This window comes from Chrysemys picta, chromosome 11 (assembly GCF_011386835.1).
Source record: "Chrysemys picta bellii isolate R12L10 chromosome 11, ASM1138683v2, whole genome shotgun sequence".
Lineage (NCBI taxonomy): Eukaryota > Metazoa > Chordata > Testudines > Emydidae > Chrysemys > Chrysemys picta.
In genome coordinates, this window is record NC_088801.1 from 61,900,614 (window position 1) to 61,914,832 (window position 14,219).

At 43.4% G+C, this 14,219-nt stretch overlaps 1 protein-coding gene across 13 annotated transcripts in view; it reads left to right on the top strand.

Moving 5' to 3' along the window:
* ADAM23 (ADAM metallopeptidase domain 23) overlaps positions 1 to 14,219 on the top strand; it is a 194,049-nt gene that overhangs the window by 30,080 nt on the left and 149,750 nt on the right. For all 13 annotated transcript variants that reach the window (XR_509333.4, XR_006176707.2, XR_010591646.1 and 10 more), the window contains exon 3: positions 3,842 to 3,918. Coding sequence is in view for 9 of the 13 variants with exons in the window: in XM_008172506.4 (XP_008170728.2) it covers positions 3,842 to 3,918 (77 nt within the window). In the remaining 4 variants the exon portion in view is untranslated. The remainder of the gene's footprint in view (positions 1 to 3,841; positions 3,919 to 14,219) is intronic.

The following is a 14,219-nucleotide window of genomic DNA, read 5'->3' on the forward strand; positions in this document are numbered from 1 at the left end:
TTCAAATCACACTTTAGCACTATAAATCACTGGAATGTCAGCGTCCCACAAGATAGGGATTAATGCATTTCTTTAAAAGAGAACAATATCAATAGTATGTAACATTCTTCAGAAATATTCCCCCTCCCACGAATGAGGCACATTACATAAAATCATAATGGCTGAAACACAAAGTAATAAAACACTTTATGCTAACTTGTTATAAATAATATAAATCAGTTGCCAGGGTGAAATACTATTTTAGTCTTCTCTAATTAGGGTGACCTAGTCGCTGACTCATTGCTGCCACACGTGAATGATGAGATTAGTCTAAACACATAAAAGTAATATGTTTATTTCATCCCAGGGTTGTTCATTATGGTAGTTCCATAGTTCTGATTGAGCTAGGATTTTTGCTTTTGACAGGACCATAAAATCTCTCTGGTGCAGAAGCTGTGAATAGCTGTATATAAATCTTGGTTAGGCATTAACTCTTTACCGTAACACAAGCAATGAAGAATAATTGTGCATTTGTGCACGCATGTGCATGTATATAATTATTATAGAGGCACCAATCACAAATCCGTGGTTATGGTTGAGTTGTATTTTGGCTCTCTGGATTGTATGAAAAATACAGTATATCTTTCTCAACTCTCAGCATTTATTCTTTGAGTGCAGAACGGCTTTTTTGAAAATGTACACGTAAATTTATTAATTTGTTTGGGTTAAAATTCATTATAAACTAGGACTTAAGAAATGTATTGTCAGTCTATTCTTTATCCTGAATGATCTTAACAGTGGAATAACAAGCTCATCAAACTTTCCACATAATCAAAATTAATTTAAATTTTGTGCATAGGCTGCATTTGAAGAATATATATATTCTAATTATTCTAAGTTATTAGTAATTGTATCTAAATGTTATGATTATATTGTTTATGGAGAGGCTCAGGTAACTCTTAGTGGGACCATTGTGACTTCATAGATAGCTCAACCAGCTGCCACCCTTTTCCTACAAAAACAATGAGGAGTCCTTGTGGCACCTTAGAGACTAACACATTTATTTGGGCATAAGCTTTCGTGGGCTAGAACCCACTTCTTCAGATGCATGAAGTGAAAAATACAGGAGCAGGTATAAATACATGAAAGGAAGGGGGTTGCTTTACCAAGCGTGAGGTCGGTCTAACGAGATAAATCAATTAACAGCAGGATACCAAGGGAGAAAAATAACTTTTGAAATGGTAAGAGAGTGGCCCATTACAGACTAAACTTAATTTTCCCAATACTAATTTCTCCCTACTGTTACTCACACCTTCTTGTCAACTGTCTGTAATGGGCCACTCTCTTACCATTTCAAAAGTTATTTTTCCTCCCTTGGTATCCTGCTGTTAATTGATTTATCTCATTAGACTGACCTCCCGCTTGGTAAAGCAACCCCCATCCTTTCATGTATTTATACATGCTCTTGTATTTTTCTTGTCAATTTCACGGCTCCAGCAGTTTCCTGCTGTGAACCTTGCACCTTGGCGGTGAACCTTGGCTCACAGCTCAGGCTGTCACCATTGTGTTGGTGGGGGGCTCCAGCTAGAGCCCAGCTGCCTCCCTGGGCTCCCATCCACCCACTCCTAGTGGGCTGCTGCCTGGGCTTCCCTCTGCCCACTGGGAGCTCTGCTTCCTCCCAGCTCCCCACTCCCAGCTGGGCTGCTGCCTGCGCTCCCTGCTCCAAGCCTGGCTGCCAGGCACTGAGAGCCAGGGCTCCCAGCTCCCAGTGGAGATCCCAGAGCTATCAGAGAATGGCTGAGTCAATTTCACTGCTGGTTGTTTCTATGCTGTGGGTCTCTGCTTGGGGCTGTCACCCCACGGCAGATCGGGGGGCTCCAGCTGTGAACTCTGCATCGCCGTCAGTGCCCCACAATGCCCCACTTCAGTTGGTGCAAGCGCTCCTGGTGGGAACGTGCTCCACTGATAGAAGAAGGGTAGTGTGGACACCAATTGCCGATTGAATTACTGCGGTGATTGTAGGTTGACCTCAATTAAGTTGACCTAATTTTGTAGTGTAGACAAAGCCTAAAATATCAGTGTTTGAAAAGCTCCTCAAGGCACTGCTGTCTCAGCTCCACTGCACAACAAGGCAGCACTGTTGGGAGAAGTGGGGCAGAAACAGAGAGTCCTTAAAGTGCAAAGACATTCGGATTAAGAGTATTGGTTCTTTTATTTTTTTTAATGTTTTCTCTGTAATATTTTTACTTTAAAAATAAATGTGCTAGCTTAGAAGAGGTTGTGTGGTGACTTAAAACTTCGGACAATATGCTGGTCATAGCCTTCAGAGAGAAAGGGAAGTGCAGGCACTGGCCTGTCTGGCTTGCTGGGAGTATCATAGTGTAAATCCAGGGAGCTATGCAGTCTTAAAGCTTCCAGTCAGGAGTGAGTGAGAGGGTCTCTGCCTGAGAAAGGTGACAGGTGGGAGCTGGAAACCTTTAAGTGGGTGCTCTTGAGAAACCATGGAAGGTGAATATAGGTGCAGTTAACCTGAAATTGTGACAAGCTACGTTCCTTCTAAGCTGCGTGGCCATGCAGTTGCCTCTTAAGCCCCACGCAGGGGCTCAGGGCTATGGCAGGGAGAGGCTCCCCTCCCCGTCGGCCCCAGAGCGGACCTGCCTCGGCCGGAGGAGAGGAGCGCTTTCTTGGCCTGGCCCTAGAGCGGACCTGTCTCGGCCCAGCCCTGCCTTGCCAGAGCTGCCGCGGACGGGGAGAGGTGCCTCTCCCCAGCCCCAAGCTGCTGCAGCAAGAGAGGGCTGGGGGAAGTCATCTCTCCCCACCGCAGCCCCTGGGCAGCCTGCACCCCAAACTCCTCATCCCTGGCCCCACCCTAGAGCCCACCTCCCCCCACACCCCAAACCTCTGTCCCAGCCCTGAGCCCCCTCCCACACCCCAAGCCCCTCATCCCCAGCCCCACCCCAGAGCCTGCACACTCAGCCAGAGCCCTCATCTCCCCACATCTCAATCCTCTGCCCCAGCCCTGAGCCCTCTTCCACACTCCGAACCCCTTGGCCCTGGCCCCACCCTCACCACATGAAATTTTGTTATGTGCACCAATATGAAGGTGACATGTCACACATCACCTCCATGTTGGTGCACATAACAAAATTAATTCCGCACATGGACGTAAAAAATTAGAGGGAACACTGGACAAGTATCTATGATGATCTTTTATTAAACAAAATGTTGGATAGTCTGTTGTGATCCTGTTTTTCCAGCTAATGTATGAATATGCTGCAGATATTGTTAGTCCCGCTTAGAACAATATTGAGAATTGACTTGATAATTCAGGTTAGAGAATTGAGGACATTCTGTTTTTGGCAGCTAGATCTAATTTAAAGTTAAAGCTGAAATTTAAAGCTCCAGATATGGGACTAGCTATTGAATGAATGTGTTGAGAATTGTTGATCTAGTAACCTCTAGCATGGATACATCCACAGATGCAAAGCCTTGGATCTTAAAGGAAATTATTTTGAAGGAGTCCTACATACTGTATATGAGCTTTGCCATGATTTTGTATTTACATGCTTGCATCACAATGGCCTTAATTATAATTATTCATACTTTTTTAGAATAAGTGAGTGCTATGAGGTGATTGCAATTAGAACACTGTGTATATACTGTAGTAGGTACTTGTTATGTCTTCACTATACCGATCCAAATAATGGCATACAAAAATATGCAGACATTTCTATGGGAATCCTAAATACGTTATTTTGTACTGTACAATTTACTATAATAAAAAATACAAACCTTGATGACTGATTTGACTTGTTTTAAACATATAGGAAAACTAAAGGTTCTTCTTTTTTCATGTCTACAGGCTGTGCATCTGGCTCAGGCAAGTTTCCAGATTGAGGCCTTCGGCTCCAAATTCATCCTTGACCTCACATTGAATAAGTAAGTGTACGATTGTGGGTTTCTTTGTTTCCTGCTCTTTGTGGCTGTCTCTTTGGAAATAGAGCGATTTCTGAAGAAGAGGGCAGTGGGGTAGGGCAGGTGGAATCCTGTGAGCTTTGGAAAACTACCACACCACCCAAATGCATTGATATACTACAACATTCATGAAAGTTGGAAAGCTTGCCTAAGCTAGGTATTATAAATATAGCTTTCTTTAAGAAAGGATATGTTCCTATTCATCAGTGCTGGAATATATTTGCATGTAAAGAGGAAAAATATAAATATTAATTTAGTTTGGGTCTCAGGAACATAGGTACCAACTTCCTCTATTCCCAGGGGGTGCTCGACCCCCGCTCCGCCCCAGAATCTGCCCCCACTCCACCCCTTCCACAAAGTCCAAACCTCGCCTCTTCCTGCCACCGCTCCGCCCCAGAATCCGCCCCCACTCCACCCCTTCCACAGAGTCCAAACCCCGCCTCTTGCTGCCACCGCTCTGCCCCAGGCCCTGCCCCCACTCCACCCCTTGTCCCCGAGCCCTGACCTTTGCCCTGCCCCTTCCTGCCCGCGCTGTGCCCCAGGCTCTGCCCCCACTCCACCCCTTCCTCCAAGCCCCCACCGTCGCCCTGCCTCTTCTCGCCCTGCCTCTTCTCACCCTGCTCTGCCCCTGCCCCGCCTCTTTCCGCTCCCTTCCCCCACCTCTTCCTGCTCCTGGCTTCTCACCCTGCCCCCCCAGCACCTCCTGCATGAGGTGATCCGCGGCAGGTGGGAGGGGCTGGGAGGGAGGAGAGGAGCTGATTGGTGGGTTGGCTGGTGGGTGGGAGGTGTGGGGAAGGGGAGGTGCTGATACACGGGGCTGCTGGTGGATGCTGAGCACCCACTATTCTTTTCCGGCACCTATGCTCAGGAGCCAAAACATCGTAATTACTGAGGGTCCCAAAACCTCTTAGATATGAATTATGAAAAGTGTCTCAGTACATATACATTACGGCTGTTATCCTTTTCGTTCTTAAGTGCTTTATATACAGTACAAGATTCAGTCCACCACTCAAAAGCAGTCATCTATTGGGCAGAAGGAGGCAATCAGGAAGAAAACTGGCAAGCCATGTGCTGCATAACAGTAGTGGAAGAAATTTCCTGTATCTTTGGTTGCCACTTTGATCTTCCTGTCCTAGATGCATGTTGTCAGGCTACATTTTCTTTAGGAATTACCATTAAAATGGCAGTTCCTGATTGTTACACAGATGCCTGATTCATATCACTGTACTTTACTCTGTTCATCTACAACACTAGCTAAAGCTTAGGTTTGGCTTAGATTGAGAACAGGGACATTTCCTTCTGGGCTGTCTGGAATCCTGGATAGACCAGATATAAATAGTAGTAATTGATAAACCGTTGCAGTTTTCAATTAAGGAATGTATATTCTGAGCCTTAACCAGGTTAATAGTGTTCCATATATCTTCATAAAGGGCCAATTTGAGACAAATGTACTTAAAGTAAGGGATGATACAGGACTTAAAATATAAGTAGCACTAACTAATATTAAATTATGTGGTTTACCAGGATATTTGTAAGTTACTGAATTCAGTTGTTTAAAGACTATTCTTCATTAAGATTAAGGTGCCTTTCATCTTGGTACATAAGTGGCCGAAAAATTATGACATATATAAAAAGAACCAGATTTATTTCCTGCACCGATACACTGTGTGCAGGAGAGAAATGAGCAGGAGGAAGTTGTAATTGGCTCTGTGATTCTCAAGCTGCTTTGTCCCTATCTGTGCAATAAAGTTGCTCTAAGGTCCCTAAGGGTATGTCTACACTGCAGCTGGGAGTGTGCCTACCAGACTAGTTAGACAGACGCATCCTAGCTCTGCTGGAGCTTGTGCGATTAACAAATAACAGTGTGGATGTTGAGGCCTGGGCTAGCTGCCTGAGTACTAGCCTGCTGACCCCCAGGGTCCCCAGTTGGTGGCTAGACTATGCTGTCACCTATGCTGCAATGTTCTAGATTATATTTTTAGTGTTCTAGAGGATCAGAGTTAGTGTGTGTCTGTTTACATTGGCTGGGAGGCATGCTCCCATCTACAGTGTAGAAGTACCGTAAGGGATCATACACCAGCTGAGTATTGCTATGGGGGAGAAAGTGAAGCAGAGCTCCCCTGTACATTCTCTACTCAGTCATGTTCCTTCCCTTAATATTTATACTGAGGTTGGGGGGCAAGTTGGCTTTACTCCAACTGTGAATTCCCCTTTTCTGAAGGAATTCTCAGTTGGCCAGCTGTGGCTGGATTTTATCTGTTTTGCAAGGCTCAGGTGTTCCAAAGGGGATGGAATTGGAATGAAATTCTAGTCCAAATGCTGCTATTTCTCTGCATTCTCCTGTAACTCAGGGCAATTCTCACAATAATGTTCATACTTTCTCAAGGTGTTTTGATGTATACATTAGTTAATATTTACTATCATTGTATCATAAATATTGTACTATCAATATTGTATCATTAATAACAAAAATGTCAAATTGTTTTCATATGAACATTTGAAAAATATGTAGACTTTCCAAAGGGCCTAAATATTTTTAGTACACATTAATAATTATATTTAGTTACTATTCAATTAATGTATAATAAAAATAGTAAATTATCTGTCTAATTAAAGTTTAATGAAGTATCAATTATTGATAGTTTCTTTAAAGTGCTACCAGTTTTAATAACATTTTAATTTGTCTCACTATAGAGAACATGCAATCAAATGGTATAAACGACTATTACTGTTTCTGTCTCTTGTCTGTACTTTGCTATTTCATTGGGCCCCAAATTTGTACCAGAAAAGTATTGTATTGTGGCAAAAGATTGTAGAGATATTTTTTGAACTTAGATTCTGAACAGGAATTTTAAATCTGCTTACTGCACTTTAAATATGATTTAAAAATTCCACACAGGCGCCACGTATAGTAGGACAATGACTTGTTGCTAGCAGTAGTTGTCTTCAACTTGCCTTCCACATGCTGAATGTGTTGGCTGCTATTTTAGTTAACGGAAGATTGTTTTAAATACTGTTACAGAAAGAGAGATAGACAGTATTCTACCTCATCTCTATTTAAGGGAGGATATGTGGTTCAATGTATAGGGTGCTAGAGTAATTGTAGAAAGATCAGGTTGTATCCTAGCTTTGCCATTGACTGATTTTACATTTACATTAAACTGAGACGCTTATATTTCTTCATCCAGAAGTAGGTCCCAAGTTGTTCTTGTATCCAGAAGGGAAAGCATTTTAGCTCCAACCTCCATATTGCCAGGTCTCTCTGTGCCTTAGTTTTCCTATCTGTAAAATGGAGATAATAATGCTCACCACCATTGTGAAGGTGTTTTTTTTTTTTAAATATCTAGGTGAAATGTACTGTATAAATGTGTATTATTTTTATTTATTTATTTAGACTTTTTGTGATAGTGTTGTAAACAGTCTTGTCTCATCTGTATTAGCAGCCAAGCCTTTTAACCCCTGCTGAATTGGGGGCCATGGCAGTAGCAGGTCACTTTCCTAGCGTACAAGGGATCATATTGTTTGAGTTATATGTGAAAATGACAATATAGGAACCCATTTACGATTGGTGTTTTATTTCATTGGTAGGTAAGACTAGAGGTGTAAAGCAGCTTTCATTAGAGACACAGTTTTTGTCTCATTCTGTTCACTACTTGCACTACCTCTAACATACCTCCCCGAATGTGTCAATATGTTGACATAAACTTGCCACTGTATATACTTCTAAAACCAGTGAGACTCCTATAGTGCCAGTGTTTGCCACTGTGTGTACTGATACAGAAGGTGATATCTGAGGAAAAAGAATAGTGGTATAAAAAAAACCCGATTAAATCTGTGATGTGCAAAATTCTGTAAGCACTGCATAAAAAATGCATACGCAGCTTGTGCTGTCCTTGAGCATTTCAGCACATTTTAAAACAAAAATGAATCAGCAGAAATTAGTATTTTTCAATATTAAAGAAGTATTGCTCTCTTCCTGATGTCCAGTTGAGGTCTTACTTTGGTCACTTTGTCAGCAATATTGACATTTTCTTGAGGGGTAAAGATGCAAGCGTATCAAATATTGGGTTTACAGAGCAACAAGCTGTGGCTTTTTAAAATTTGCTAGGTCACTATATTCCCATATCTATTTCGTAGTGCTACTCAGCTCTTCTGCATGAGCTGTTTTGTTTTGAAAGGTGAACTGGAAGGCTTTTTATCTGCCCACAGCTGAATTTAGAGTTAAGTGTTTTCCCCGCAACTAAAGCATTACATGGAATTACATTTGTTAACATACTTTTCAACATTTACACTTTCACCTTTAAAATGTGAAACAATGGCTGAAAAGCATATGAGGACATTAGGAGATGGGGCCAGAGGCTGTGAGGGGCAGGCAGGATGAAGGACCAGAAGAGAGGAAAGAAAGCCTGGAGACATCTAGAGCCTTATGGGAGTTGATTAAGTACTGCAGTGTTTCAGCCACAGGAAGAGATCCCAGTGCATTATGGAATATAGAGTCTGGGCAGGGGAGTAAGAGCTTATACAGGAGGATAGTTGGAGGAAGGACAGTGAACTACCACTCACATGAGGCACCGCAGTGACTCAGGTGACTAGACAGATTCACGTTGACCTAAAATAAAATGTTTCGATTTAGGGCTGTCAAAACAAAAAGTTTTGGTAGTTTGACTTTTTGTCCTGAATTGGGACAAAAGCTAATGTCAAAATATCAGTATTCCCTGCAGGCCAGAAATTCCAGTTTTAGATTAGCTCCATGTACCAGTTTGCCTTTGTATCCAGAATACAAGTAAATGCTCTGGGACTAGATCATCAGCTGGTGTAAATCAACGATATTAGTAGCAAGCTCCCTCTCTTTTGACTGTGCACTAGAAACTAATAATATATTGGCTTCCTAACTGCACTGGAGCAATATTGATTTATATCAGCTAAGGCTTTGTACCCTAATTTGGTATAATAAAAAGTAACTAGCAACCGAGATAAAATAAAGTAGGTAACCACAAAATTTAGACTAACTAGCAACCAAAACCAAATAAACTGGTAACTGGAGTATCACGGGTATATAAATAACGCTATCTGTATTGCCACATTAGCAATTATATCTTAGCATCTAACTCTCTATACACAGACACTGCTGCATGCTGCACAAGTTTGTTTTAAGTTGACGGGGGCGGGCGAAGGAGGAGGTAAATGTTTTTTTGTTATGATTTACAGTGAATTCATTTTTGTATTGTTAAGTGAGAATAGAGAAAGCAAATTCTCAGTTGGGAGGAAAGAGTCTTTGTTAAAATAGATGTCTATCAGCATTGGGTAATATAGTAGAATTTAATCTCAATTTAGTCATTTAATAAATAATTTAGAGCACTTGTAAAAATAACACTGAGTATTGTTTGAATAAATCTTAATTAGGGTGAAGCATAATATGGGGAAAGCATTGGCCAAGAAATTGCTGCTTCTCTAAAGTGCGTAGAACTCTGTCACCAACCAAATGAAAATAGTGGTAAGAAATGTTAATATTAATGCAAGACCTAGTAAACCATATGGACTAATCTCTCTTCAAGCTGACAGTCTGGATATTAATGGTTGAGAGTGTGGAAGACCTAAGATTCAAGAATTGTTGCCACAATCACAGCAAGTAATAGATACTATTTTATTATCAAGAAAAGTTTCAGAGTGGTAGCCGTGTTAGTCTGTATTAGCAAAAAGAACGAGGAGTACTTGTGGCACCTTAGAGACTAACAAATTTATTTTAGCATAAGCTTTCGTGGGCTAAACCCACTTCATCGGATGCATGCATGTATTTTCCACTGCATGCATCCAATGAAGTGGGTTTTAGCCCTCGAAAGCTTATGCTCAAATAAATGTGTTAGTCTCTAAGGTGCCACAAGTATTCCTGTTCTTTTTATTATCAAGAAAAAAATTGATTCCAGGATATGGAAAAATGCTTACAGTAAGGCAGAGAGAAATACCTTTATCCCATCAAGGAAAGGAATTCCAGAAACATTATATTTCCTTCAGATAGGTATAGTCTTGGGGCTAAACCATAAAGGTCCAATGAATAGCAATAAGCCTTGTGATGGAGTCTGTCAGATCTTGTCTTTCTTCACTGGGGATATCCTTAGAACTGAGCCTGAGCAACAGAAGTATCATTAGCTGTGTAATAGAGTCTGTCAGATGACTATCTCATCTTGCTATCAGAAAGTTCCTGAAGGCGTAAAGATATTCCGTGTATGCTGCTTGTTTATTTATTCATGTCCATGTTACAAGGATTGGTGAAAGAATTAGGCTAAAATTGTGCAAAAATGGTGACAACTTTTTTCCCCACAAAATTTCACCTAAAACGGTGGTGACTTTATTTTGCTTAAACCTATGCCCCTCAAAATTTGCTTTTTTGTGAAATTAGACAAAATGACTAATTTAAAATGTAAAACATAAAAAATTCACTTTTTCTTAAAATGGATCCATAATTTCCCCCTTGGAAATGGCTGTTTCTTGGAATAGGGCCATTTTTGAATGATACATTTGCAAAATGGTTCAATTTTATGCTCATAATGAAATATAAAAACTTATTTCAAGAAGTCTTCCTTTTCCTGGAGAATATTTTGCCCTTGTATACTTTAGATGTGAACGGAACATTTGCTGCTGCTTCGAGGAGTGTCCCTGTGGGTGCTCCACTTTAGGTGTCTTGGCTCCCTGCACTTGTAATCGGAGATTTGTAGTAGCAGTGCCCCGGTTGGCCACGCACGTGCGGCAGCTGTCTTGCGCCGTTCTGGGCGGCTACTTAGCATGCACAGCCAACAGTCCCTCAGTTCCTTCTCTACTGCCTTTGGCTTGAGTCAGAGCGACAGCAGCGACCCTGTATGTTTCGAAATTGCTTATATTCCCACTTTTATTTATCCCCTTTGTTTGCGTCCTTATTTACCCACTAAAAAAAAACCCCAACCTCCCCCACTTTATTTTATTAGCTTCCCCCCGCTACCGGCGGGTATCTGCAATGGTGACTGAACTACGAACCTCCACAGGCATGCCTGGTTCCCCCGGCTTTAAATGTTGCCTGACCTGCAGACTTTCAGTTCCTGTATTGGATGGTCACGCTCAGTGCATCCGCTGTCTCAGGGAAACCCATGTACCACAGAAGTGTCCACACTGCAAGAAATTATCTGCCAGGACACTGAAAGCCAGGGACCTCCAACTAAAATGATTAATGATGGAGAAATCCCTCAGGCCAGCCTCCCACTCAGAGTCCAGGACTCCTCCTGGCTAACAGTTTCCAGCAGCAGCCTCAGAAAAGGTCTCCACCCAAACCATGTCTAAGGACCCTACACCTAAGAAGGTGACCAAACATCGGTCACAGTTATCGCCTCAGAGATCCCCATAAAAAGAAGTGGTCTCCTGGCAACAAATGTGTTCCGGTACCGATGGCACCGAGAACCTCGGACCAAGAGGCACTGGGAATGGTCTGGTACCAAGATGTTCTGAGGAGCCAAGACACCGACGCAGCCAGGCTCTCACTCAGGTGCATGAGCTAAAGCTAAGCTCCCTAGCTCTGCACCAACAGTGCCGAAGAATGCCTCAGCACCTGCTAGTGTAATGGCGCCACCTGCTGCATATACACAGCCTAACAAGACCTTGGCACCGTCAGAGCATACTACGCTGTCTTCCACGGCACTGAGCTTCCCGGTACCACAATCCTTCACCAGACAGGAGGACCTGACAATCTCCTCCACGCCGGGAATCCCTCTGTTCGGCACCGACGGCACCCCAGTCAGGCAAGGACCGAGCCGAATAGGCACTCCTAATGGATCTGCATCCGCAGAGGATGAGGATGAAGAGGATGACTCGAGCTTTTACACCCCTCGTCATCCCTCTCCGAAACCTGAACCCTCTCACCAACAACTACCTATGCAAGGGAAACGCTGGGAAGCACAACCATGGATGACACTGCCTGTTGTTATGCCACCGAATTGGCCATACTGGGACCCCATGGGCAATCTACAGAGCCCAGAATCTTAAACCCCCCAACCTACCAGCGTCATGGGCCACCCTGTCCCTTTCACCCACTAACCCACCACCACCGGAGGCGCAGGAGGAAGAGGGAGAGGAGCAGGTAGAGGCTCCTGAAGGTGATACACTGCCACCCACCCATATTTTATCTTCGTCCCCGGACAAAATAATTATGCCACCGCCTCCCACCACAGGAGATGACTTCAAGTCCTTCCAGGACTTATTCAAAAGAGTTGTAGAATTCCTGGACATCTCTTTAGCAGAGTTACCACAGACCCAGCACAAACTTACTGACATCTTCCAGGCATCCCCATCAGCAAAGATAGCTCTGCCCATCAACGCTGCTATAATGGATCCTGCAAAGATAATACGGCAGACACCTCTTACTGCCTCACCCTCCTGTAAACACTCGAACAGAAAATATGTACCATCGAAAGGGCTGAGTTCTTATTTACTCACCTGGCTCCAAATTCACCGGTCGTAGAGGCAGTAAACCAAAGGGGAAAACAGCACCAGTCAAAAACCACTCCTTATGACAACGACTGGAAAAGGCTTGACTTCTTTGGATGAGAAGCCTATTCCTTGGCCTCACTGCAATTTCGCATAGCAAACTACTCCGCTCTGTTGGCGAAATACACTTACATCTTGTTTAGTAAAATGACATCCTTTATTGAACAAATGCCAGAGGAAGCAAAGGAACAATACAAAGCCAATGTTGCAGAGGGCCAAACGTTGCCAAAACTGCCCTGCGGGCCTCCCTCGATTCCACTGACAGGGCAGCTCATTCTATCGCCACGTCCATGGTCATGCGTCGAGCTTCATGGCTCCACCTCTCTGGATTCCCTAGCGAAGTACAAGCCACAGTTGAGGACCTGCCCTTTGAGTGCCAAAAACTATTTGTTAAGGGCACTGATGTATCTCTTCATACCTTAAAGGACTTGCGAACAACCTTGAAGACAGGGCGGTGCTCGATCATACCCTCTCTGCTTCGAAGCACTACACCTATGGCAATGGTGCATATCCAACAAGATAGACATTTCTGCAACTTACCTGCCAGGACTTCAGAATACCATGGCAGACCAGCTGAGCAGACACTTCTCCCAAACCATGAGTGGGAGATGGACTACCCAACCCTCATGACCATATTCAACCAGTGGGGGAATCCCTACTATAGATTTATTCTCAACGGCTCACAGGCATTCTCAATGCCTCAGTATTGCTCCCAAGTGGAGCTTGGTCGCTACTCCCTGGGCGATGCCCTCCTTACAAAATGGGAAGCACCACTAATGTACGCGTTCCCCCCGATTCCTCTATTGAGCCGGGTGCTACACAAAATCAGACAGGACACGGCCAGGGTCATACTTATTGCACCCACATGGCCCAGGCAAACGTGGTTCCCATACCTGAGACAGATGGTGGTGAAACCCCCTCAAACCCTTTCGCTACTTCCTTACCTCCTGACACAGGATCCCGGCCATGTCAGTCACCCCAACCTAGAGGGAGGACATGTTCATCGAGGTAATGAACGTCTCAGGAACAGCTGACACAGAGCTCAGAGCCTGGAGGAATTCACTGTCTGAGAAGTTAGCCATGGATATGGAGAGCAGGAAAGCATCCGAGGAGCATGAGCATGCGACGCAGGATGAGATGCTTTGCATTATGAGGGACCAATCCGACACGTTGAGGCATCTGGTTGAGCTGCAGGAACAGAAACAGGAGGCTAGAGTCCCTCTGCAGCCTCTGCTGAACAGCCAGCAAGCATCGCCCAGCTCACAACCTGTCTCCCCCAAACGTTCAATGAGGGCGTGGGGGGAAAAGTCCATTATCCCTTGCACTCAACTCAGGGGGAGGTTACAAGGAGCAGAAGGCACCCATTCACAGACCTTCGATGGAAATGTGACCTTTGGCTTGTCATTAAAGAGGGATACTTTAACAGAGTAGAAAATGACTTAAGTATTGTTTTCAGTTAATATCGTCTCCTTTTGTACTAAGAGTAATTGGCACGAGTGGGATAAAAAAAATCCCATTTGTGACGAAGAACCATCATAATTAACCTGTGCCTGCCTCAGCTAGGTATATTCCATATCCCACAATAATCTGTTATGTAGCATTTCTCTCTCTCTCTCTCTCTCTCTCTCTCTTCTCCTTGTTAAAGCATTCAATGTTACATGTTTGCAGATTAGTATCATTTTCTTAAATTATATAAATAAAAAGGAGTTTGACTTTTCTTCTTACTTGAATAAAGTAGTAAATGCTATTCTGTATTT